The sequence below is a fragment of the Bos javanicus genome, chromosome 2 (genome assembly GCF_032452875.1).
Source record: "Bos javanicus breed banteng chromosome 2, ARS-OSU_banteng_1.0, whole genome shotgun sequence".
Classification (NCBI taxonomy): domain Eukaryota; kingdom Metazoa; phylum Chordata; class Mammalia; order Artiodactyla; family Bovidae; genus Bos; species Bos javanicus.
In genome coordinates, this window is record NC_083869.1 from 127411446 (window position 1) to 127437773 (window position 26328).

Here is a 26328-nt window from a genome sequence, read left to right on the forward strand (position 1 = left end):
TTTGTATTTCAAAAAGAGAACATTTATTACTTTTTTTTTTCCTTTTTAGAATTCCTTTACAGCAACACCAAGTAAAGCACAAACTTATCTGCAGACACACAGGGAGCACACTGACTGCTGTTGGCTGGGGACCAGATGAAGACCCCACTGCGAGTCACGCAAACACAGCACGGCCTTTCTCCGGGATCCTGGACCCTCGTGCCAAGGGCGGCCTGTGTCAGGCCCAATCCCTGCTGCCTCATGACACACACACGGGCTGACACCAAGGAGGTGTGGGCTGGGTAGCGGGGCGGGGGGTGCGGGAGCTGGGCCAGGGCCACATTCTGATAGACAACCCCATCCACGGCTCACCCAGGCATTTCTGTCTGTGCTCTGATTCCAATGCTTAGATACGCAAAATCTAAAAAAATGGGGTTTCCTAGGCTGGTGTAACTTGCTCCGACTACCACCAGGACTTCAAGCTTGGTAAAGCCAGGCCTGGTAGGCACCTGAGGATGGAGGGTGTGCTGGTGGCTTTGCCGGGAGCCCTGTGGGAGAGGGGAGGGGGGCAGACTTTGAAGACAGGCGGCTGCTGGCACCGACCTGGGGTTGGAGCGTCAGGAAGGAACTTCGTGATGCTTACGAAGTTTGGTTTTGTTTCACCCTCTGAATTAGCAGACTTCAAACACTTCCATTTTCACGGAAATCAACAGAAAGACAGTTAGCAGGGCACACAGGCTCATGCCAGTTCTGTGTGTAAAGGCACCAGATGGTTTGTTATGAAACACATTTTGGTCAGAAAATAGCTAGGGCTTTTTGGTTCCTGGGAGGACAACAAAGCTAGAGGAAAAAAAAAAAAAAGGAGGTGCGAGTTGTGAGAGGTGGGGGTGAGAAGGCAGCTTTGGCACCAGATCTGGGTTCTACTCTTGACTCTTACTTCTTCCACACATGTGGTCTCAAGTTTCCTCATCTGAAACTTGCAACCAAGGAGTCACAGAACAAATCTAGGTGTCAGGTTTTGCGTGTCATCTCAGGAAGTACGGGGAGGTGGGGCTCAGACCCAGCAGCAGCACACGGAGGGGGAAGGGCAGGGTGGGGGCGGCCACACAGATGACCCCACTGTCGCAGGCAGACTCTAGGAGTCCGTGAGCAGCCAGTTACACTGGTTCCCAGCACTGGTGGGGACCCTCCACGGGGACTTTGGGCCCCTTCTCTTGGAAGAAGGGCAGAAAGAAAGCTCTACACAACACAGCACCATCGAGGAGCAGGGCCCGCACCTGTGGTAACTGCTCTAAAGTGCCTGCCACATGCTGTCTTTGGTCAGGGGTTGCCCCTGTCTCTCTGAGCGCCCCCGGGGCCAAGAGCTCAAGCCCCAGCCTGCTGGGGCCTGCTGGGAAGGCGAGCGGGACGAAGCGTCTTCTCCCGAGGCTGCGGGGCCCTCCCATGCTCAAAGGGTGGCAGAAACGAAGGACCCAGCTCCTTTCAGTAAGGAGCAGGGGCGCCTTCAGGGAAATCTGGGCCTTCAGAGAGAAGGGACGAGAAATGCTTTGGTCACCATCCTGACACCCACAGCGAGCAGCGCTCACACAAGAGAGGGCGGGAAGCTGGTTAACACACTGCTCGTGCCTGATGCCAAACCGGCTTCTGGAACCAGGAGTCACTGAATAAATATTCAAGGCATCTTTTAGTTCTTAAAGAAAGAATGGGGTTAAAAAAAAAAATATCTCCTTCCCTCTGCTTGACTGGCTGCAGCTTTGATCTTCAGGCTGACAGCGCTGCCGACTGGAGAAGGGTGGCCGGTGGGGGGAGCGGTCCAGCAGCTGGCCCCCATCCCAAACGTGGGGAGCTTTGGTTCGTCACGTGTCCCGCCAGCCCCAGGCCTCAGAAGTTGAAGAGGTCGTCCGGCTCGGCGCCACCGCTGTCAGGCTTGTCCCAGTCGACAGGCGAGAGGCACTGGGCGTAATGAATGTCCTGTGCCGTCAGTCCAGTGTCCAGGACCTGAGGGTTCGTCCGAGACTGGGCCAGCCTGCAAGGCAGAGCTGTGTAAGCTGGGGGCCCAGGCAAAGGACTGGTGGGGGCCCGAGGAGACAGTCCAACACCAGGGTCAGAAGCGAGAAAGCATGGGTGGGCAAACGGCAGGACTCGGGGACAAAGAAGAAAGACCCAGGATTTCCCTGGTGGTCCAGGGGTTAGAATTCACCTGGGTACACAGGTCTGACCCCTAGTCAGGGAACTAAGATCCCACACGTGGGCAACTGAGCCCACGTGCCTCAACTACTGAGCCCATGCCCGGCAACGAAAGAAGTCACTACAGTGAGAAGCCTGCACACCACGACTAGAGAAAGAGCTCCTGCAGCAACGAAGACCCACCGCGCCAAAAATGATAAATAAAATTATTTTTTTAGAGAAAAGAAAGAAAGCCCCAGATGCCGGGAGAGGTGGAACCTCTCACCGGAGTCTACCCCTGAGGGTCAAGTTGCTCAGGAAACTGTGGGGCAGGCAGTGGCATTCCCACCACAGAGAGGCCAGGGCACCCACGGCTCTATCAGGAAGTGCCCAGGAAAGAGAAGAAAGGGCAGCTGTGCCAGGGCAGAGAGGGGCTTGCGTGAGAGGGGGCCTGTGGCAACCATGGAAGACCACTGGCTCTAACTACGTGTAACACAGCGCCGTTCACAAAGTATATTCAAAAAGGGGCACAATTAAATGTCAAAAAAATCCGGAGAGTTAATTACAGCCCACATCCTTAAAAGAATGTGAGGCAGTCGATGAATGAGGTGTTTACAAGGAGTTTTTAATAGCCTGGAGGAATGCTCCCGATATATACCAGCGTAGAGTGAAAAATCAGGATCCCCAAATACAAATATCATGAGCTGATCAAGGCAAAAAAAAAAATGCATATGTATAGGATCAGCATGAGTTAAGCCCCAAAGTCTGGGCTGTGGGATTATGGGATGGTGTTATTTCCTGTTTAATGCTTTGCTGATTTTCAAAGTTGTTAATTAAGGGCATATGACACTTCAGTAATCTGGAAAAAGCAAATGAAAGATTTCCTTCAGACAGGAGGGTTGCAGTCAGCCAGGGAAGCAGGAGAGATGGCCACAAGAATAATGAAGGGGCCACACCTGCCGCTCCCTACCCCCACCAGTGCTGGGCCGAGCTTCCCACTGGCTCTGGCAGGAAGGTGATGGGGAACGGGGAGACGGCTGTAGGGGGCTGCTGGGGTCCCAAGGGAGAAAGGAAGGCCTGACTTGGGACCCTGAGCTGCCCAGGCCTCTCCTCAGCCCACCTTTATGGTGGTGTGTCCCCGAGCTGAAGGTAGCCATGGACCGAGATGAATCCTGGTAAAAAGGGGAAATGCACCAGCCTCCGGCTAGACCACCTATCTCCTGATGGGCTTCATTCCCACCTCAAGTCAACGCTGCTGCTGCTGCTGCTGCTAAGTCACTTCAGTCGTGTCCGACTCTGTGCGACCCCATAGACGGCAGCCCACCAGGCTCCCCCGTCCCTGGGATTCTCCAGGCAAGAACACTGGAGTGGGTTGTCATTTCCTTCTCCAATGCATGAAAGTGAAAAGTGAAAGTGAAGTCGCTCAGTCGTGCCTGACTCTTAGCGACCCCATGGTCTGCAGTGGATTTAATTTAACCTTGCCTTCTCCCTGCCTGCCCCTTTCCATAGAGGCAAAACCTTGGGAGCAGAGAAAACCTGCACCAAAAGCCCATTTTTGAAGGCCACACCAGGCACAGGAAAAGCAAGCCAACCTGAGCTGCACTGCGCTCAATTCAGCTCAGACTGGGCTCAAGCAGCCATGAGCAAAAATAGTTTCGGATTTCACCAGCAAGGACACTTTAGCAGGCCTGGCTGAGCAGTAAGCTCCCCGCCCCTGGACGTATTCAAGTTGAGATTTTCCCTCTGGAGAAGGTCAGAATTCATGTTCTCAGACAGCAAAGAGCCCTGGAAGCCAGCTCCCCACCCCACCCCCACAAGCGCCAGGCCTCCTTCCCCAGCATCAAGAGCCCAGCTAATGTTACCTTGAAAATGCTTCATCCAGGCCGTCATCCAGCTCCTTGGGGAAAACAAAGCAGGAGATGAGAGCCCTCAGAGCGGGAGCACCTGCCCACAGCCCTGGGAGGCTACGGGGACCGAACACGCAGGAGGACGGGCGGAGTCTGGCGGGGCCCTGGGGGAACGGACACAGGAAGGCCTCCCCCTGGCTATTGCCATCAGCAGCTCAGCACAGGGATCCAAATCTGGGATGGGAGAGAGGGCCCCTGGGTGCCCAGAGGCCTGGGGGTTCAGTTCCCAGCTCTGCCACAACTCGGCGACACCTTAGTGAGGCAAGTCACCGCTGCTCTTTGAGACTCAGCTTTTCCTTCTATAAAATGAGGAGACTGGACTGAATGATCTCTGCGGCTTTCCGGATCCGAGAGGGAGAAAGTGGGGGGAGGTTTTCTTGCTTTTACCCACTTTCAAAAGCTGAGCCAGGATTCTAAGCTCATGAGGGATAGCTGGTGGCAGGAATCCCACAGCCTAGGTGGGAAAAAAAAAAACAAAACAAAACTGGGCAAGACTCCCTCTGCAGCCTCCTGAGGGACAGGCAGGTGGCAAGGCTGGCTCCCGGACCAGTTCACGGTGCCCGCTCCGGGGACTCTGGGTGGCCCCCAACAGGCAGTGGGATTTGGCAGTTATTCAAGTCCCTCGACGGTCCACATTTTTAAAAATTAAAGGGATGTTACAAGTAAAGTAACACGTCCTTCTGCAGTGGATCCTGGACCAGAGAAAGGACACTGGAGGGACAAGTGGAGAAAAGGGAATCAAAGCTGGTAGCTTACATAACAGTGCTGTGTCAATGTTAATGATTTTGATCTTTGTAATGCGGTTATGTAAGATGTTAACAATTGGGGAATCTATATGAAGGGGAACAGGAATTCTGTGTACTGTTTTTGTAATACTTCATGTCTGAAATTATCAATAAATGAATTAAAAATTTTTTTATTAAAAAAAAAAATCAGGTTCCTCGGGAAAATTCTTCAGGCAGAGGTCATGATCATCACTGAGGAAGTGAAAGAGCTGAGACAGAAAGGTCAGGGGCTTGCCCTGGGTCACAGAGCCAGTCAAGGGCCAGGCTGCCTGCCTGAGTTTCAGGCTCCTCACTCAGATGGCCGAGGGGGAGGGGGCGTCAGGAGAGGACGGCCCACAGTGAGAACAAGGGGGCCTTTGGCTGGTCCTGCAGTGGGCAGAGCTGGATGCTCGGGCCAAGAGGCCAGGCATTGTGAGGAGACAGTGCTGCTGGGAGCCAAGCCTGTTAGCGACACAGCCCTAGGTTCAGAGGGACATTGTTCATCTCCTACCCGGTGCCTGGGTGCTGCTAGGGTCAGGACCTTCTAGAGGCCTGCAAGAAGTGGGTGTCAGGGCCTGCCCAGGAGCTGCCGTAGAACCGAGGACCAGGCCGAGGCTCGCTGGATCTGTGGGGGATCCCCAGGCCCCATGACCACTCACCCAGATAACACTGCTGCTGTTTAAGGCTTGAGGCCGCGGTGGCTCGTCCGCTTTGGTGGTGTTGGCGCTGACCGTGGACAGCGGGGCCTTGGCCGTCTCTTCAAAGTCCAGCAGGTTCCCAGTGACGACCACTATGAGAGGTCAGGTGCATCAGGGGGAGGGGAGGCTCCTGTCCTCAGCCCAGCCTCTGGGCCCCACCCTGGTGTCTCCTGGGCTGGTCTGGTCCTGACTCCCTCCTAGGGCATGGCCTTTCCAGGCCCATCACCCAGACCACCGAGACCCACCCTGGAACCTCCTGAGGCAGCTGCACAGCCGCCCACGGGGTGGGAAGCTCTGTCCCACTCGTGATTCAGGCTGGAACCCATGTTCACAACAGGCATTGAGGTTCTGTAAAGTGTGGAGGGAGAGACGCATACCCAGATCTCTGTATCTGCAGACGTCTGGACATGCACCTCAGCAAGTCACTTTTTCCCTTTACCTACATTTGCTAATTTATCTATAATTATTATTAGTTTAACAAAAAAATAAAAATTAGAACCTAGGAGTTGACCCCGGCCCAGGACGGAGGTGGCCAGGGTAGGGGGGCGGTGCTCTGGATGAAGGGCAGGCCCCTTCCCCAGTTCAAGACTCACGGCTCTTCAACGAAGGGGCGCTGTCTTGGGGGCTCCCGCCCAGGACGTCTGCTCCCTCTTGGTTGGCTTTCTCCCTCTTCTCCTTCTCTGTGGGACCAAGCACAGCGTGTTGGGAGTCCCTGAGCCCGGCACTCCAGCCCTAGCCACCTCTGGGCAGGGGCAGGCTGTGGCCCATCTCAGGGGAGCCAGGTGTCATGTCTCCAGAAGGGAGGAAAGAAACTTGGCATATTTCATTTACTCAAGAACCCTGGGGGAGGGAGACAGCTGTTCCCAATTCTTCAGATGGAGAAACTGAGGCTCGGAGGTGCAGGGACTTGGCCAAAGCCACAAACCACGTACGTGATGAAGATGAAGTTGACTCCAGAGCCTTTTACCATATGCCCTGCCCCTACTGCTCAACTGGTCTTCTTCAACACCCCCACCCCCCCCACCCACTTGCTACATCCACAAACCAGACTCACCTTCCTTGGATACCTGCCACAACTCAAAGGCAACTTTGAAGGCTTGGGCTACTGTGAGGGTGACAGCCTGGGCCTAAAAAACAGGAAGTGGAGTCGGGGGAGGGGTACAGTGTTAGGCAGGTAATAGCAAGTCTCCACTGGAGGCCCTGGGACTCCAGGCCAGGCCCACCCTGGCTCTGGAATGTCTGATGGGTGGAGGTGGAACCCCAGCCCCTCCCCATCACCAAAGCAGCCTGTAAGGAAAGGGGCCACACCTTCCCCAGGCAGCTGAGGCCCCATCATCACTACCTGGAGCCCAGCCAAGGTTCCCACCGGTACTTCAACCCCTCACCTTGGCAATGGCTATTCACCGCCATGTTTTTTCCTTCCCCCTTGAGTTTCCCTAAATGCAATTAATTAACCGTGAGGCTTACTTACTCCAAGAAATCCTCCCTAATGACCTGAGGACTTCACATAGTTACTTACCCCTTAGAATTATAGAACAGAAAAGCCAGAGTTGGGAAAGGGCTCCCGCCACTGCCTGAATGAGCCACAGGTTAGACTCTGGTCAGGACTATGGCAGGACAAAGGGGCTTGCAACTGAATGCCAGAAAGGCTCTTTATTTCCTGGCAGGATAGTGAAAGTGAAGTCGTTCAGTTGTGTCCAACTCTTTGCGACCCCATGGACTGTAGCCTACCACACTTCTCTGTCCGTGGGATTTTCCAGGCAAGAGTACTGGAATGGGTTGCCATTTCCTTCCCCAGAGGATCTTCCCAATCCAGGGATCGAACCTGGGTCTCCTGCACTGTAGGCAGACGCTTTACCATCTGCACCAGGGAAGTCATTTCCTGGCAGGAGCAAGATGTCAATAAGGGCCCACGGCAGAAGACTAAAACCATCCAGTGCCATCACCTACTTATAAAGAAAGGCCACACGTTGGCCCTCAACCCCTGGAGGATTCCCATCCACCCCTTTAAGCCCAACTGAAATGTCGTCACCTCTTAGGTCATGCCATGCTACGCCAGGCCACGCCACATGACATCAGGCACTGGGCCCCCACAGCCTTGCCCCCTCTCTCTAGTGACATCATACGAAAGTAGTAGCAGTTTGCGTGCCTGCCTGCCAAGTCGCTTCAGTCGTGTCTGACTCTTTGCGACCCTACAGCCTGCCAGGCTCCTCTGTCCATGGGGATTCTCCAGGGAAGAATACTGGAGTGGGTTGCCATGCTCTCCTCCAGGGGATCTTCCTGACCCAGAGACTGAACCTGTGTCTCCTGCATTGCAGGCAGATTCTTTACCGCTGAGACACCAGCAAAGCCCATGCTTGCCTGCCTATGTCACCCCAACTGGGTGCTCCCTAAAGGCAAGCATCAACTCTGAACACCCCTGATCTCCAGAGCCCTCCAGGGGTGCTTAGGATGCTGGCTGGATTGCATTTGCCTGGGGACAGGTCTCTGAGGCCTCACACTCCAGCCAGGACCGACCCTCAGCCCACTTTCATCTCAGCTCCTTCCTCTCTGATTTCAGCTCAGGGTTAACCAGCTCGACTTCTGGGAGTGAAAGTCCTAGAACTTGCAGCTGTAGCCGGAAGCAACATGCAGCTTCCTCTGCAGGCCCGGCCTGGGGAAGAAAGTGCCAGACTCTTTCAAGTACACAACAAGTTCAGGCCTAACCAGTCTCAGCCCTACTCCCTTCCCCTCAGCCAGACAACTCAATTTAATTGAGAAATGAATCTGTGGCTACTGCCTTTAAAACTCTTCTTTAAAATTTAAAATCCCTAAACAAGCTGACTGATCCCTGCCAATTAAACTTCACGAAGTATAAAATCTCATTTGAATGTCTCAGTCATTTACATTTTTGATAGAAGTACGGGTGCTTTATGGCAAAACTTAAATATGGTAATTAAGTATGAAACTCTTCACAGCTGTTTACAATTTAAGCTGTCACGTCTGAATCAAGTTTAATAGACCCAGTTACCATTGAGAATTGCCCATGAACTAAAAATATGGGCTAATTACCAGCCAGAGTCAGATCACTATACACCCAAGCAAGGGCTGGTCACCCAGTGTGGCAGCGAGATGGGAACGCCATTATTTTTGCCTCCAGGAAATCTGGGGACACAGGCCTGATGCTGTTTTTGCATAAATCTGCCTGCTCATTTGCATACATCCCCACCCTTTCGCCCTGAAGTCCTGAGCTGCAAGTTAAACCAAGTATAACTCAAGATTCAGATGCCTGCAGGTGGCTGCAAGCCCAGGCTGGACAGCGACTGGGAGGGGGGACAGGCCCCATTTTCCTGGGCGACTGCAGGAATCTGGGCACCAGCATGAGATGGAAGGACTGTTCACGTCTGCCCACAGAAAAGCCTTCCCTGATTCCACATGCCAGGTGTCCGCCCCTCCTGAATGCCTCTGGCTTGTGGGTCTGTCTTATTACCTGACCTAGTACTACCTGCCCAGTTTTTCATGTCCCTGTCTTGTTCCGGATAACCGGGCGGTCAGCTTCTCACAGGGAACCGTCGGGCTTAGGGCTGCAGACCTGGGCCAGGACTGCGGAATCCAGGATCCCAGCTGGGTACTCAAACCAAATGGGGCCGGGTGCCTGCACAGCCCTGCTGCCCAGAAGCATTAACTGCTGCACCAAAGGATTACCTGGGGGATGCCACTGTCCTGAGAGGGAGAGGAGCCCTGCCCGCCTGAGCCAGGTAGGATTAGGGGGTCTACCTGTACTGCGACCCTGGGCTCCCCACTGACGCTGCGATGGCACCTTCACGTCCGAGCCTGGAGGCTGAGGTGCAGGCTGAGGGCTCCCAGGTGGGCAGATAAAAACGTCTCTTTGTAGAGAATCTTATCCTGGCCACGAGCAAGAGGTGCCTCCGGGGAAGAGAGGCCTGGTGGTTGTGCCGCCCATGTTGAGCTGAACTGGTGGGCGACCCAGAAAGGGACCCCTTTGCCCCTCCATCTGGGTGGGTCTTGGCTTCTTGCTGATTCAGGCAGCCCAGCGAGGAAGGGTGGGGATGTGGAGACTCTGGGCTGCTGGCCAAAAGGACTGAGGGCTGCGTCAACATCCAAATTCAAGGTTCCCCTGAGGTGCCACCCACCCAGGCTCCAGCGGCATCTGAGTCCCCCCACCAAAATGTATCACTCAAGTGTGCACCTCGTGCCTCTGCACGTGCTGATGACTCCTGGGCTGGAGTGACCCACCCTCTCACCACCCTGTCCCCTTTTTCTTGGCCTGGGAAACTCCTCCCACTTATTACTCATCCCTCACAGCCCAATTCAAAATGTCTCCTTCTCCGAGAAGTCTTCATGACCTCCAGCATGACAGTGACCACCACCCGAGAACCAAGCTCCCTGTGTGCCAGTACCTGATTCCTGGCTCTCCTCTCTGTGGCCTCCCTCCCCTGGGTCCCCAGGGCCTGGCACAGAGCTTTGCGCAGGACAGGGAGCAGCATGCGTCTGTGGAGGGACCTGCCGGCAGCAGGGATGCAGAAACCGGGGCACCCATTTCACCTTCTGCCTCCTCCTCGTCAGCCACATCCTCTCTGCCCTGAGAGTCTCGGGATCTCCAACGCGACCAGACCACGAGGCCATAACACACTGGAAGTCCGGCCTTGGCTGAGGCCTTGGGAGCCACAAGGGCACCGCCCGCGTGTCAGATGGTCTATTTACACTGCCCTGGGCTGGGCTGTCTCTCCGAGGGGCCTGCCGGAATCGGAGAGACCAGGTGGGAAAGGCTGGAGAAGGACAAGCCGAGACCCAGCCGCTCCTGATGCAGATGAGAATGGGCCGAGAAAAGCAAAGAGCCTGGGGGCTGGGCGTCCAGCAGGAGCCGGCCCTCTGCCGCTGGCTCTGCTGTCAGCACTGAGCAGTGGCCGGCTGTTTTCCCCAGTAAACCTGACCTCTCAGCCTGGGGCAGACTGGCTTCATTCAAGCTCGTCTAAAGTCCTCTGGCCCCAGGCCAGGCTCCCGTAGCCCCTGGGCCAGCATTCGCTCTCTTTCACCCCCGACCTCCCCACCCCAGAGGAAGTCCCTGCATGCTGGGAGCCCCTGCTCTGCAGCAATGGCCGAGGGCCAGGTGCCCCTGCCCAGCGCCTGCTCTGCTCAGTGCGGAGGAAGAGACAAACAATGGGGACACAATAAGCTTGTTCTGTGGGGAACAAGGCTGTCACGGGAGAAGCCACTGCAGCTCAGGGACCCAGGGCATCACGAGGCCCAGGCAAGCGGCTGGCGACACTGAGTCTGCAGCGAAGAAACTAGGTGCACAAGGAGACTGGGACCTGAGCGAGAGATCCAGGAGGCCATGGGGGCGGCCCCGCATCCCGCCACCGGCCACGCAGCCCAGGGGAGGGCAGGGCCTCACCCGCAGCCGCAGGCTGGGATCAGGCCCCCCGCCTGGCTTCCCCGACAGTGCTCCTTCCACAGGACCTGAGGCAGGCTGAACCGCACCCCTCCTTCCACAAAAGGGAAAGTCGCTCAGTCGCGTCCGACTCATTGCGTGCCCATGGACTACACAGTCCATGGGATCCTCCAGGCCAGAATACTGGAGTGGGTAGCTGTTCCCTTCTCCAGGGGATCTTCCCAACCCAGGGGTCAAACCCAGGTCTCCCACATTGTAGGTGGATTCTTTATCAGCTGAGTTACAAGCGAAGCCCGCCTGCCCACCCCTCCCCAGCCCAGATGTCCACAATCTAATCCTAGAACCTGTGAACCTTACATGCCAAGAGGAACTTGGCAGGTGTGATTAAGTTAAAGACTCTGAGGTGGGGATTATCCTGGATTACCCAGCAGGCCCAATCACAAAAGGCCTTGAGAGCGAGGCAGGAGGGCGAAAGTCAGAACAGCAAAGTGGCTACAGAAGCAGAGAGGGAGACTGGACGGCACGCCACTCCTGGCCCTGAGGGGCGGCAGAAAGCCTGTGGGCCACTTCAATGTCGGAACGTCCTGGATGTGTCCCTGATGACGGGGGGAGCTGAACAGATCCTGTCTCCTTGGCTTTAAGCATCCTAGGATACAGGAACTGGGGCTCTGGGCTTCGGACACAAAGATCAACTGAGGACAATACTAAATCAATAAATATCAGGAACCTCCTTACAGGGTGGATGCTCAGACCTCGGGGGCCTCAGAAACAAAAACTTCAATGCCAAAGGCTGACTCACTCCAGCGGCTTGCCACGAAGTTCAAGACAAAAGCCCAGAGACCACCGAGGTCCCACCCGCCCGAGCCAGATGTGATCAGGGTGGCCTGGAAAAGGGTAAGGGGCTCCAGGCTCCTTAGTCACACAGGGAGGGAAGAAACGTGGGTTTAGACCCTCCCTCTGCCTGGCTGGCTATGTTATCTCGAGCAAGACAGCCAACCTCTGTGAGGCTGTTTCCTCATTAAAAATAAAAACAACAGTTACAGCACCCATCGCGCAGAGTTGTTCTGAGGAGCAAACGAGATGATACCTTAGAGATGACCGTTGAAACAAGCAGAGTAGGTACCAACATAGGGCCATTTCTCTCGCTGCTCTGGCCACAGCCAGTGAGGGCCTATGGGGGCCCTTACCTCTGCCTTTCACCCCGGGCCCCTCTGATCGCCAGTCTCCAAACACTAATTTCTGTAAGGCCCTGCATCCCCAGACCATACCAGGGACAGACCACCTCTCCTAGACTTCAAATCCATCAAATCATATGACAGAGCAGAAGGGGCCCCAGGTACTCACTGGGACAGCTGCGGGCAGTCCACCCTGCCGGGTGACCTGCAGCCCTGCATGGGTGCCCTCAGCTCTCAGCTGAGCAACCACTTGAGGTTCCCAGGGATTTCAGACTTTTAACTGATACCCGCTTTGGGTCCTGCCTCCCCTGCATCAGGGCCCCCAAGCTGAGGCTCCCGCTGCCCGAGCCCAGCCTCCCCCAACTGACCATCTTCCGCTTGGTGCAGAGGAAGGCGTGGCACTCGAGGTTCTCGTTGTGCTGGCTCTGCGCGATGTAGGCAAACACTTTGTCGTGCATCTTGTCTGCCGTGCAGTAGGAGATTCTGAAAGGCAAGGGGGAAGTGTCACCAGCCTCTGGGACAGGGGCCTGACCACATCCAGGACGCCCCTTAGAGCGTATCCCCTGAGGTCCAGACAGCCTGCCATCCCATTCCACCAGGGCAGGACTCTGGGCCTGGTGTCCTGGGCCAGCTGTGGTGGGACAGGTGAGGGGAGGGAACCCAGGCTCGGCAGGAAGGAGTGATGGGAAAGACTGGAGGAAACCCACATCCCCAAACAATGGTAGCTGAACCCTTACTGCACACCAGGCAGCTTTCTAGACGGCATCTCACTGAATTCTCAGAACTGCCCTCTGAGATGGGTTCTAGTACCACCCCCACTTTTCTGGTGAGAAAACTAAGGCTAACAGACCACCAAGCTAGTGGGCCGGGGGCCATAGCCACTGCCATGCTGCCTCACGGAAGTTTGTGCTGACCGGCTGGAAGCGGGAGAAGGATGCCCTTCACCTGAAGGCTCCCCAACTGCCCTCCCTCTGATCACAGGTCAGAGGAGTCCCAGGCCCATCGCTCCCAGGATGACCGAGACTGATAACCGAGCTCCTGGGGCTCAGGCCAGGGGAAAAGGAGCTGGGAGCAAGATGGGGGCCTACGAGGCAGCTCCCCCAACCTGAAACACCCCCTCACCCCATTTGATCCCTCTGTGCGGCCTCTAGTCATTCTGGGAATCCCTGTCGGGAGAGGAGCTGTGGGCCCAGAGGTGGGACAGGAGCTCTGCAGACTCCCTGACTCACGTGGCCCCAGCTTCAATCACAGGCATCTACAAAGGGATCAATCAGGACCATTTAAAACCCCCAAGTGGGCAGAGGGAGGGGGCGCCAGGTTCCCAGCTGCCTCTTCTCCAACTCTGGGGAGCTGGTCTCCTTAATGCCCTGGGTCTTTGGTATCAATCAAATAGATCCTGCTATTCTTCACGCCTCAGCAAGGAGAGGCTTTCCCAGGTAACCCCAGGCAGGCCTCTCCTTCTCTGGCCTCTTGGGAAACACTTCTGTCTCGTTCCTCCCTTCCATCTCCTCCTCAACTAGAAGCTCCCTGAAGGCAGGCTGGGTCTTATCCCCTCACCTGGCACAGACCTCAGCAGAGCAGGTAAACGCTGGGTGAAGGAGGCAGGCAGAATTAGGAAGGGAAGAGGAAGACACAAGCTAGAAACTCTACAACAACCCCATAGCTTACATCCATCCCTTTACACACTCCAACCCCAACCCCAGGCTGGTCTGTGCTCTAGCTGGCTGAGCCACTGCTTGGAGATGAAGCAAGAGGGTGTAGCGACGCGAGGCCTGACACAACTCTGCCCTCGGTGTCCTGGGCTCAACTCGGTCATGACCTCACCATGAGGGCAATTCCCTCCCTGGGCCTCAGCTACCCAGGTGGAAAATGGACCTGAGTTGTCTGTCTCTTCCAGCTCTAAAGTCCTACAACTGACCAGCTGAGAGAGAGGTGGGGATGGCCTGAGGCTCCAAGGGCTGGGCCTGTCGCCCTGTGACCAGCCCCCACCCACTACCGAAATTGTCTACGCTCTGGCCTCAGATGCGCCGGAGGCCTCCCTGGACGCCTGGCCAGATGTCCAGAGCTGAGCTGCTGTAATCCCAGCGAAAAAGGCAGTGACGGCGCTGCTGTCTGCTCCAAGCCTGACTCAGCAGCACAAGGGGGGAGGCGCGGGGTGTCCCAGGGTGGCTGCAACCAGTGACGGCAGCAGCGGCCATGCAGCCAGGCACTCGCTGTGAGCCAGGCGCTCGGCGCTTCACAGCAGCCCCTGGGGCGGGATCTGTTTCCACCCCGACAGATGCAGATGAGGAAACTGAGGCCCCAGGGTCGCGCAGACAGGCAGTGGTAGAGCCGGGCTCAGACAAAGCACTCCACCCACCACCCTGAGGGGCAGAGGGAAGCCGGGCGACGCTCAGCGTACCTGTAAATGGACACGTTCTCAATGAGCTGGTTGGTGATGTTGTCCGTCAGGATGATCCCCCGGGGCGACACCTTGAGAGTCACCTTCTGCAGCTTCTTCCCGCTGGCCTTGGCCTTGGGGCAGACATGGGTCAGAGGAGCCTTACCTGCCCGCACTTGGGACCCACCCTCGTGGGTGGCTCCCCACCATTCTGAGCCCCTGATGCGAGGCCCTCGGAAGGCCTCAGTTCGGGTGAGGGAAGAGACGCGATGGGGAAGATAATTCGGTCAACACCCTCTTCTGATAAAAACAGAGACACGGGTCGCTCACGAAGTACCTGCCGTCTGCCAAGCACGGCACCTCGAGTCATCCTCACAGGTGGCAGGGTTTCGCCTCGGGAGGAAACAGACTCAGAGAGGTTAAGGCACTGGCCCGAGGACACACAGCCAGGTGTGTCAGACTCTAAGGACTGAATGGGCTATTAGAGTCCAGCAGGGTGGGGACTCCACACTCCACCCGCTATACCTGCCGGGGTCTGAGCTGAGGGGGGCCTAGACCACCAGGAGAGGCGGACTCCGAGGGCACGTGCTCACTCGAGAGCTGGGGAGGCGATCAGTCCTAGAGGGCTACCCTGTCTCTCAGGTCATAAGGCAGGCAGTGGGTGCCACCCGCCCCCGCAGGAGCTAGCCCCCCGCCTGGAGCTCCCACAACCCGCCCTGACTGGGCTCACCGTGGCTACGATCCTCTTGACGGCGGCAGCTGACAGCTCCTCACCCTTGGGCTGCTCCACCAGCGTCATGCCCAGGTACTTGAGACTGAAGAGCATACCCTCGAGCAGTGTCTCCCGCGTGTCTGTCCAGTTTTCAGGCAGCTCTGGGCAGAGGAGGACAGGCCCTCAGACCCTGATGGATAAGGCCAGCATCTGCAGCCCCCATCTCCTAGGAAGACCCAGCAAGGGACAATGGGGTCCCCCTATCTATCATTTTTATCTTTAATGAAGGGTTAACGTTTTCTAGCATATCCCAGGCACCGTGGTAGGAAGCTTTACATAAAATCTTCTCATTAACCCTCATGAGAACCTGTGAGGCAGACACTTTTGTCATACCCATTTAGAGACAAAGACACTGAGACCCAGGGAGGCGAAATCCCATGACCAAGACCACAGAGCCAGCAAGTACAACAGCCCAGAATCAAACTCTTATTTTCAAGCCCAAACTCTTGATTTCAGTGTTAATATTTTCTGAGGGCAAACCATGCCGCTTTCTTATTGAATCTTCAGTGCAATCTGGTGAGATGGATATTATTCCCACTTTACAGATTAGGAAACTGAGGCTAAGAAAGATGAAGTTGGCAGACAAAGGCCAATGAGTAAAGGATTGGAGTCAGAATTCAAGATTAGGTGATTTCCATGGCCCCAGCCTGGCCTGTTTTCCTCTCTCTGCATAGCCGCAGACCCCCAGGAAGTAGGGAGGAGGGGAGACCAGGAAAGAGACAGCAGTCCAAGGAGAGCAGGGGTGAGGTAAGGCTTAGTGGGGAAACAGGGAGGTGACTGCTCAAAAGACATGACATGAAGGTCACCTGACTCCAGAAGACTGGGGTTCAAATCCCAGCTCTGCTTCCTTCCACCTGCATGGCCTTGGGGAAGGCCTCTCTCCTCTTTGAGACTAATAATGCCTGGGCTGCAGCAACAGCACACAGCAGCACCCAGGGGAAGGACCCTGTGCAAGCTCTGACCATGACTGAAGGAAGGAAGGTTGGAAAGAGGCGAGGAGCCTGGCTCACTGGGTAATGAAACAGACAAGGAAGGAGAGCTGGAAAGAGGCCCTGTTTGGCCCCACCCACGTGAGAGGCCCTGAACAAGCAGAGGGACAAGAGGAGAAGTGTGGTGTTCGCTGGGGTACGGGTCATACAGGAACTCACAGGAGCTCCTAGTCCCCGCTCTGCAGAGACCCAGGTGAACAGGAATCTAGTGCATGCAAGCTGGCATGCCCGAATGAAGGAACGACCCAGACAACCCCAAGGATGCTTTCAGGCCCGAGATGCCCCCAACGCCATCCTCAGCTCTGGACCCTGGCCTTTAAGCCTCTACCCTGAAAGAAGGCCAGGCCCCACTGAGAAGACTCCCAAAGGGATCCCGTCCTCTGTCCATCAACCAGGAGTCTATTTCATTTGATCCTCCAAAGAGAATCAGAAAGTCCCTGAGGTGCTCCAGTCCTGGTTTGGTGATGAGAACTCAGAAAATGGGCCTTCCCCTCAAAGAAACCAAGAACATTACCACCCCCAGTGCAAAACAGCACTCTAACACTCATGACTACCTTACAAGCTAGCATTCTCTCATTCCCATCTCACAGATGAGGAAACTCAGGCTCAAAGAACAAGGAATTGGTCCAATCAGTTGTCTAAGTCACACTTAAAGCCCAAGTTCCTAACCACTAGGTGATACTATCTTACCACGAGGCAAACTACCCTTCCTTTAGCAAAATGTCAGGGAGAAGTTCCTACAGCCAGAGGTATTTCCCTCCACAGTGCTTAATTCCTGAGGCTTCCTCTCTGTAGGAATCTGCCCAGACCACCACTTTCAACCTGAGACCCCTCTGAGCAAGGATGGCAAACCAGGTACGGCCAGGCCTGTCGCCTGTGTCCTCGGCAGACATTGCTAATCCACTGCAGCTCTATTCCCTCTGAATTAAAAGCTTTGAACTGTTTCTCAGTACAAGGCTGCAGGCAGGTAATCCCAGTCCCTCAGGCATGGCCTTGTTCGTCTCTTCATCCACCCCTGCTACTGCTAAGTCACTTCAGTCGTGGCAACCCCATAGACGGCAGCCCACCAGGCTCCCCCGTCCCTGGGATTCTCCAGGCAAGAACACTGGAGTGGGTTGCCATTTCCTTCTCCAATGCATAAGTGAAAAGTGAAAGTGAAGTCGCTCAGTCGTGTCCGACCCTCAGCGACCCCACGGACTGCAGCCCACCAGGCTCCTCGATCCATGGGATTTTCCAGGCAAGAGTACTGGAGTGGGTGCCATTGTCATCCACCCCTGCCCCTCGGCAAACATCCTCGCATTTTCATGTCCGCTCTCATTTCCGCCGGCTCTGCCCTTTCCTGGCCCCTCTCCAAAGCCACTTCCGCTCCCTCCATTCCAAGGGCCAGAGCCTGCCAAGGTCACGGACGACCTCTTTGTTGTCAAGATATTCCCCAGTTCCCCCCGACTTCTGAAATGCTTGGCATTTTTCTGCAATCCTCCTACTCTGGCCTGACCCGTCCCTTCTTCTGTGGGCTCCTGGAAGAGGGCCCTGGTAGACTGGTGGCCACTCACCAAGCCTCAGAGACCCTCACCCCAACCCCCTTACTTAACAGATGACAAAACGGAGGCCCAGAGAACGATGGGACTTGTGCAAGGTCACACAGCAAGTCAGAGGGACCCCAGCTCCCAATCCACTACAGGTAACGCCCACAAGCACTGTTGGGAGTTACAGGCTGCCCAGCCTCCTCTCCTCCTATACGTGCGTGCACACATACACACACAGACACACACACGCAGGCGCGCGTACACACAACAGAGGTTCCAATCATGCAGAGCTTCCCCCATGATGTAACACTTACTTTCCCACTTCTGTGTCTTTGCTCACAAGTAGCTCCCTCTACCAGAAATGCCCCTCCCTTTGCTAGACCAAGGAGCTTCCCTAGTGGCTCAGAGGGTAAAGCGTCTGCCTGCAATCAAGGTAGACCTGGGTTCAAACCCTGGGTCAGGAAGATCCTCTGGAGAAGGAAATGGCAACCCACTCCAGTACCTTTGCCTGGAAAATCCCATGGATGGAGGAGCCTGGTAGGCTACAGTCCATGGGGTCACAAAGAGTCCGACACGACTGAGCGATTTCACTTTCCCTTTCACTTTTGATAAACCGAACCCCCTCCATCCAGTCTCCTCCAGAAAGCCTTACTTTGACAGGGTATATCCTAGTAGTTAAGAGCAAAGGCCTTAATCCTAGAATCCACTGAGCTTGAGTACGTCAATTAACTTTCCCTGAGCCTCAGCTGTCTCTTCTACTAAAATGGTGGTGGTTTAGTTGCCAAGTCGTGTCTGACTCTTGCAACCCCGTGGACTATAGCCCGCTAGGCTCCTCTGCCCATGGGATTCTCCAGGCAAGAATACTGGAATGGGTTGCCCTTCTCTTCTCCAGGGGATCTTCCTAACCCAGGAAACGAACCTGGGTCTCCTCACCACAGGCAGATTCTTTACCAACTGAGCCACCAGGGAAGACCTCTATACAACAGGAGAAGCAAAAGTCTCCAGCTCCCAGGGCTGTTCTGACCCTTTGATGAGATAATAAAATGAGATAATGAGATAATAAAGTGTAATGTGCTTATTAGCACACGGCCCCACCCATGGTTCTGCCTTCTGGGGCCTCTTCTGCCCTGGCAGGGGGCTACTCTGTTCTGGGTATGGATTTCCTCCTCTTCCTCCCGTAGCCATATCCCCACCACCAAGCAGCTGCCTGCTCGTGTGTTCTCTTCAAGGACTTCCGTGCACGTCTGCCTCCTCCACGATCTAGCGGGGAGGAGGTGCACGCCTGCTCAGTGACACTGTCGGGCCTCATTCTGCTTCTCCCTGCCCGCCCCTATCACCCTGGCCTCCCAGGCCCAAGAAGGAACTTTCTTCCCCTCCAGTAAACCCTGCCTCCCCTCCTGTACTTCTGGGCATGAATCATCTCTTTGATGAGGTGTCAGCTCTCTCAGGCCCCACGCCCTCCCGGAAGAAAGCAGCACCTGGGAGCACTCAGGAAAGACAGAGGCAAGGCTCGCCACCACAACCGCCCCGCTCACCACCCAGCCACCTCACGCTGGAGGCCACGGGTTCCTTTCCAGGAGGAACCCAAGGCATCAGGAAGTGCTCCCAGAGGCCCCTAGGCAAATACAGGCCTCAGTCCACAGCCCTGTTCCGGTCCTGGTTATTTTTGGCCCTGTAGTGTGTAATAACTGTGCTATTTTAACTTGTGATTTTTACAGATGACCTGCTGTTAGAATTAGCTGGGGACGGATGGACCATATGCCCAGTCTGACTTGTAGCTGCAAACATGGTACTCTTTCCTCACTAAGGGACCCCTGCCCGGGAGTCAGGGCTGGGCAGGGAGCCCCCGTGCCCCTTCCAGCCTGGTTGATGGCTGGAACATCAGGGCTACGGCCAAATCCGTGGGCTAGGAGGGAACCTCCAACCGGGCTCCTGGCCTCCAGTCCCCTCCCGCCTGCTGGGGAGATGGCCTCAGGAGCCACAGAGTGGTACCTCAAGAAGAGGACCCAAGTTCTGCCGTGACCTGGAGTGGGGCTGCTTCTCCAGGCCACAGTCTCCTTATCTGACAAATGGGCTCAGTCCTGCAGGAGTGTCAGCAGAAAAAAGGTTCAGCGTGTGAAACGTGCTAAGCAAATTTCAGAAGTTATTGAGATTATCAAAAGAAAGTAGTCATGATTTTTTTAAAAAGGTGATCGAGTAGTTAAGACTCGGTGCTTTCACTGCAGGGGCCTGGGTTCAATCCCTTGTTGGGGAACTAAGATCCTGTAAGCTGCCAACCCCCTCAAAATAATAACAGCAGCAGTGGGGTTCATGGTCACTCTACTGCCCTGGTCCTTGGCTTCCACATTTTAAAACGGTATCAACAATAGTATCAGTCCCACGGGACTGTGTGGGTGGGAATGTGGTGAGGATGCAATCAGTACACACACGAGCTGGGCTTAGAACCATGCCTGGCAGATCACAAGTGTGAGTGCTGTGTCATTCAGTTCAGTTCAGTTCAGTCACTCAGTCGTGTCTGACTCTTTGTGACCCCATGAACCACAGCATGCCAGGCCTCCCTGTCCATCACCAACTCCCAGAGTTCACCCAAACCCATGTCCATTGAGTCAGTGATGCCATCCAGCCATCTCATCCTCTGCCGTCCCCTTCTCCTCTTGCCCTCAATCCCTCCCAGCATCAGGGTCTTTTCAAATGAATCAGCTCTTTGCATCAGGTAGCCAAAGTATTGGAGTTTCAGCTTCAGCATCAGTCCTTCCAATGAACACCCAGGACTGATCTCCTTTAGAATGAACTGGTTGGGTCACTGAAGTGAAAAAGTGAAGTGAAGTCACTCAGTCGTGTCTGACTCTTTGCAACCCCATAGACTGTAGCCTACCTGGCTCCTCCCTCCATGGGATTCTCCAGGAAAGAGTACTGGAGTGGGTCGCCATTTCCTTCTCCAGGGGATCTTCCCGACCCAGGGATCGAACCCGGGTCTCCCGCACTCCAGGGGTCAAATGCAAAGGTGTACACAGCCATGTGTGGTACTTTAGAGAAGAGTCAAGGATATATCAGGACTCCCATTGGCAGATGAAGATGCTCAGCAGTGTCTGGGCATGACTCAGAATCCACAATGCTGAGCCTTGACTTTCACAGCTGTGCTTGTGACTCTCTCCTGCAGTCTGCCGAGCCCCTTCCCATGAGCTGGGCCAGGCTCAGGATCACCCAGGAAGAACAGGTAACCTGCCCCGCATGCCGCCTGAAAGGAACATGTGGCTCACTTTCAGTGGGCCGTGGGTGACTGGACTCCATCATGCCACATACCTCTCCCTCAGCCACCAGGCCGTGAGAAGAAATCCCAGCCACCAGTTAAATGTCCCTTGCACATGCTGTTCCCAGATTCCTCCCTCCTTGTATTCATACCTGTGTTCTGTGTCACCTTCTGAGAAGCCTTCCCTGACCCCCTGCACTGACACTCTCATTGCCCCACCTTTAGCTCCTCGTGCCATGCTAAGTCCCTCAGTCATGACCTACTCATCGTGACCCTATGGACTGTAGCCCACTGGGCTCCTCTGTCCAAAGGATTCTCCAGACAAGAATACTGGAGTGGGTTGCCCTTTCCTTCTCCAGCGGATCTTCCCAACCCAGGGGTTGAACCCTCATCTCCTACAGTGGAAGGCTGGTTCTTTACCACTAGTGCCACCTGGGAAGCCCAAGGTGGGTACCATTTCCACCCAGGCCACCTGACACGCCACTCTCTCTGGCTGCTGGAGGCCTGGATGCCCACTCAGCCTGGGGCAGTAAGAGCTCCCGTCTCCAGCAGCCCTGCAGCCATCAAGAGGAACTGCCCCTCAGGTGAACTGTAACTGCTCTGGAGCTCCCCCTGGGGGAGCCTCTCAGTTGCCTACAATGAAAAGTGGCTTCATGGTGTCCAGTCTTTGGACTTTCTCTTCTTGCTTCTCCTAAGAATACTTCCTGGGATCTCTTCCCAAATAAGCGACTTGTACTCAGACCCGTCTCGGCATCTGCTTCTAGAAGAACCCAAAGACACCGCCTATCATTTCCTCACCTGCTTTATCTTTCCTCTCGGAGTCACCACTACCCACAAGCACACCACCCACTGGTGCGCCAGTCACCCTTCCTACCCCAGAGGGCAGAGATGAACTCACTCACCAGCCTCCCTGATACCTCTATCAGTGCCCGACACACAGTCGGTGCTCAGTATACTGTGGTTTGGGGTTTATTTCTATCTTTCAAAGTTAACATTATAAATAAGTAGGACTAGATCCTCCATCCCACCCCCTACACTACCATGAACCAGCTTTGCTGAAACCTGCACCTCAGATTTCTTTACTTGGTCTCTCTCTCTCTCTCTGAGTTCTCTGACAACCCCTGGAGGAACCTGAGGGTCAGAGGGACTCCTTGTGGAAATAAGGGTATCGAGGGGATGGGGTGAGTCAGCCTTCCAGGCAACTGGAAGAAAGGAAAACCCATGGCCAGGGACTGAAATAGAATATTTATGGTTCCCAAAGAGATGGCATGGGGAGGGGGGGAAGCCATGTGTGGGAGAAGGAGAGAGTCCCCCTTGGAAGTCGGCAGTAACTAGGAGACAGGGGGCGGTGAGGGTCAGGACAAAGAAGCTTGTCTGCTGCTGGCTTTGCTCTGTGACCTCAGGCAAGCCCCACTCCGGGCTTCAGTTTCTATGCAGATAAAACAATGATCACACTAATCCCAGCTGAGGACCTTGAGGGGTGAGGAGCAAGTCACAGCCGGACAGCGGGTATCAGGTCTAACCTTAACTCCACTGGCTTCAGTTTGGTCCCCAAACGCAAGCATAGGGCTCAGACCTTGAGGGCTGGATCCAAGGCCTGGCTGGGACACCACCCCACGTCAGGCTGCCTCAGCACTCCTACCCGAGACACACCCTACTGCCTCCCCCTCTGCTTGTGGCCACCGCTGTCCTCAGGGGCAGCCAGCCCTGCCTCAGTCACTCCCAGGGTCAGAGTCCATGAGGCCACACTGATACGACCCCTGGGCTACGGATTTGGAGCCAGCTCTTGGAAGCTCCATGTTGGAGCCACTGACTCTACTTCCCCAAGCCTCAGGTTCCTTTATCTGAAAAATGAATCTGATAAGAATCCCTGCTCTGACACCTCACAGGAGCAAACACGATAATGGGAGCAAAACCCTACCTAAAAGGTAGGTGACAAAAGCCCAGCCCATTCGCTGGGCTCTTCCCGCCAGGCCACACACGCTTTCAGCCCACCCACGTCAGCCCACCCGCGTCAGACGACAAGACTGGACTGCGTGCTACTGCTACTGACAATTTACACATCAAAAACTGACTTAAGCAGGGACAGGTGGGGATTCACCCCGGCTCATCTGGGTCAGAAGGCTCCAGGACGGCACTCTTGGCTTACTGGGGTCTGCCTAAGAGGAACGGGGCTCTCCTCTCCTTTCCTACGCAGTTGTAGACAGGCTCTGAGCCCCTCCAAACTTGTTCCACCACATTAAGAGTCATGGTGAAGGCCCACATGACAAGTAGGGGAAAGGGGAGTGGGGGAGAAGGAAACCACCAGTTAGGTGCCAGAAGGAAGTGTTATTGTCAACAACCTTCTCAACACCTCTGCCAGAGAGACTTCCCTGGTGGTTCCGTGGTTAAGAATCTATTATACCTTGTGGACTTCCCTGCTGCTGCTAAGTCGATTCAGTCGTGTCCAACTCTGTGCGACCCCAGAGACGGCAGCCCACCAGGCTCCCCCGTCCCTGGGATTCTCCAGGCAAGAACACTGGAGTGGGTTGCCATTGCCTTCTCCAATGCATGAAAGTGAAAAGTGAAAGTGAAGTCGCTCAGTCATGTCCGACTCTTAGCGACCCCATGGACTGCAGCCCACCAGGCTCCTCCGGCCATGGGATTTGCCAGGCAAGAGTACTGGAGTGGGTTGCCATTGCCCTCTCCCTGGTGGTGCAGTGGATAGGAATCCGCCTGCCAAGGCAGGAGACACAGGTTCTATCCCCAGTCTAAGGAGATTCCACATGCCGCAGAGCAACTACGCCCATGCACCACGACTGAGCCCACAAGAGCTGCGACTAGTGAAGGCTGTGCTCCGCAACAAGAGCAGCCGCTGCAATGAGAAGCCTGGCCTCCACGAGGAAGAGCAGCCCCTACTTGCCGCAACTGAAGAAAGCCCACTCGCAGCAATGAAGACCCAGCGCAGCCAAAAACAAATACATTTTTAAAAGTAAGCTTAAAAAAAGGGCTTCCCTTGTGGCTCAGATGGTAAAGACTCCCGCATGTGGGGGGGGGGTGGGGAGGGGAAAGGGGGGAGACTAAGTCCGCGCGCCACAACTACTGAGCTGGCACGCTCTGGAGCCCTCAAGCCACAACTAAAAAGAAGGCCGCTGCACTGCAGGGAAAGATGCCACAAAGTCGGTCCCCTGGCAGCAGACCCAAGGCAGCCAAATAAATAAAAGTAATTAAAAAATAAAAACAAACTAACAAACCACATCCCTTGCCAGGTTAGAGTTTTTATCCTGATTTTGCAAATGAGAAAACTGAGGATCAGAAAGGACAAGTGACTTGTCCAAGATCAGAGCAGGCAGGAGAAACTCTTCTGCCACTTAAGGTGGCTACTTCTCCCCTTTCCCCATACTGAGTGGGGGAAGAGGGAGGGGGTGTTCCTAAGTTTCCTTCCCTGTCCTCGCTCCTCCCTTATCCCTAGAGAAAACGACAGGGTTTCCCCATTGGAACAGGCCATCATTCTCAGAAGTTCTGATCAAATCCCACAAATATTTGAAGGAGCTATTTTGGGAGTCCATAAATGTGGGAGATGGGTGCATCCCTGGCCTCCTCCAGTCCTAATGGCCTGACCCCAGCCCCGCCAGCAGGCACCAGCCCATGTTCTCAATGCTAGTCTTTCTTGGTTTAGGAGGCAGGCACCGCTGGAACCGCAGAATGGGGCAAGAGGTGGGGCAGGGCAGACTCCCTAGGCCCAGACACGCTGGCACTCCGGGGCCTCTCCTGAGCCTAGGGAACTCGGGCTCCCCTGGTGGAGCCCTGGAAGGCCAAGACCGAAGCGGGTGGAGTGTACTGAGAGCGGGCTTCCTGGTGCGGGAGAGGCCAGGGTCCCAGGCTGTCGGCAGGGGAGGCGGGAGGGTGCAGCAGTCCTGGCTTTGGCTCTGTATCTCCCAGTAACGCGCTGCGTGACCCCAGGCAAGCCACTCCTCCTGAAAAAGGAGGGACCTGGGCTGGGTTTCTCAGGCCTCGCGGGGGAAGGTGCCAGGTGACTGGTTGGTTCCCTGAGAGTAACTGGAGACAGGGAGAGAAGGGGGGAGCCCGGTGAGGTTCCTCGCAGACTCCCGGACGCCCCTGGGGGAGGCGGCGGCAGAGTCTGCCTTTCGCCCGGGGGCCCAGGGACTTCGGGAGCTCAAGCGGCGAGGTGCGAGAAATAAAAACAGGTTTCCAACACAGCCAGGACGCCGGCCGGGCCACCTGAACCCCGCCAGAGGAGGGATCTAGACGGCGCGGGTGGGAAGCACCTCCTGAGACCCCAGGTTGAGCCCCGCCCCCAACTTCCAGCAGGTACCGGCGAAGCCCGGGCTCGCACCTGCGTCGGTTTCCGGGCGCCCGAGGGAGTTAAAAGACGACTTCGTGGGTTGGACTGGGGGAAGCGGACAAGGTGGGCGCCCGCCGGCCGCCGACCGCGCGCCAGAATGCAGGGGCCGGGGTGGGGGTGTATTCCCAAATCGCCCCCGGCCCCACGTCCCTTCCCCCCAACACCTCCCGGGTACAGACGCCGAGCTCCCGCCTCCCCAGGCTGTCCAAAGAGGGGAGGTGCCAGGGTCGCGCAAGGCGCCTCCTCCGACCTGCAGCCCGCACCTGGGGACCCCGAGCTCCCGTTTCTTCCCCCAGCTCCTGCCCCTCCTCCACAGCCGAAAAGAATGGGGGCGGGAGTGGGGACGTGACCTTCGGAGACCCTCAACCACGCAGGGCCGGGAAAAGTCGCTCCCGGGCCACAGGCAGCGGGGTCAGGCCCTGCCTCTCTCCCCACTCCGGGGCCCCTCAGGAGGCGAGGTCCGTGCGCCGCGACCCCCAGCCCGGGCCCCCGGCGGACGCGCACACACTCACTCCGGTGCCGGCCGCCGCCGCACCCCCAGCTCTGCTTGGCGAGGCTGGGGCTCCGGATCAGCGCCCGCCCGGCAGACTTGAGCGCGTCCATGGCCTCTCCGGGCCGCCGCGCTGCCGCCTCCGCCGCAGCCAAAAACTCCGTCAGGGAAAACTTTCCGCCGGGGCCAGGCGGCGCGCGGACTCCGCGCTCCTCCCCTCCCCGCGCGAGCTCCGCGCCGACGTCCGACGGGGCGGGGCGAAGGCCGGCCAGGCCCCGCCCCCGCCCCCGCCCCCGCCCCTCCTCTCGCCCCGCCCTGCCTCTGCCCAGCTCCCCAAGGCTGTCTAGACAAAGGGCGCCCCCGAGGCCTCGAGCAGAGCCGTAGACGCCCTGTCTCTTACTCTCTGTCTCTCTCCCCAAGCCCCTTATTTCCCACCTGGTAGGGGGCTGAGAGTCCGAGAGCCGCCGCCCCGCCTCAGGAGTCAGTCAGTCAGTC

At 56.1% G+C, this 26328-nt stretch overlaps 1 protein-coding gene across 2 annotated transcripts; it reads right to left on the minus strand.

The window, feature by feature from the left end:
- Window positions 1-26073, minus strand: LDLRAP1 (low density lipoprotein receptor adaptor protein 1). Of its 2 annotated transcripts, none has more exons than XM_061393085.1 (9): window positions 25856-26073; window positions 15192-15334; window positions 14483-14595; window positions 12450-12564; window positions 6569-6641; window positions 6108-6194; window positions 5476-5606; window positions 4008-4042; window positions 1-2005 (listed from the first exon to the last, which is right to left on the minus strand). In XM_061393085.1, the coding sequence occupies exons 1-9, from the start codon at window positions 25944-25946 to the stop codon at window positions 1861-1863; spliced, it is 933 nt and encodes a 310-aa protein (XP_061249069.1). In that variant the 5' UTR covers window positions 25947-26073; the 3' UTR covers window positions 1-1860. The 2 variants fall into 2 exon arrangements, with proteins under 2 accessions (XP_061249069.1, XP_061249073.1); XM_061393089.1 differs by having other exon boundaries at window positions 4008-4039; window positions 25856-26047.
- Between the last annotated feature and the right edge of the window lie 255 nt (window positions 26074-26328).

Excerpts from the sequence above, each read along its gene's own strand:
- LDLRAP1 (XM_061393085.1), bottom strand. The coding sequence starts at position 25,946 with ATGGACGCGCTCAAGTCTGCCGGGCGGGCGCTGATCCGGAGCCCCAGC. Across the intron at positions 14,596-15,191 it reads TCAAGAGGATCGTAGCCACG|GCCAAGGCCAGCGGGAAGAA; the intron begins GTGAGCCCAGTC and ends GTCTGCCCCAAG. Across the intron at positions 6,642-12,449 it reads TCTGCACCAAGCGGAAGATG|GCCCAGGCTGTCACCCTCAC; the intron begins GTCAGTTGGGGG and ends CCTGTTTTTTAG.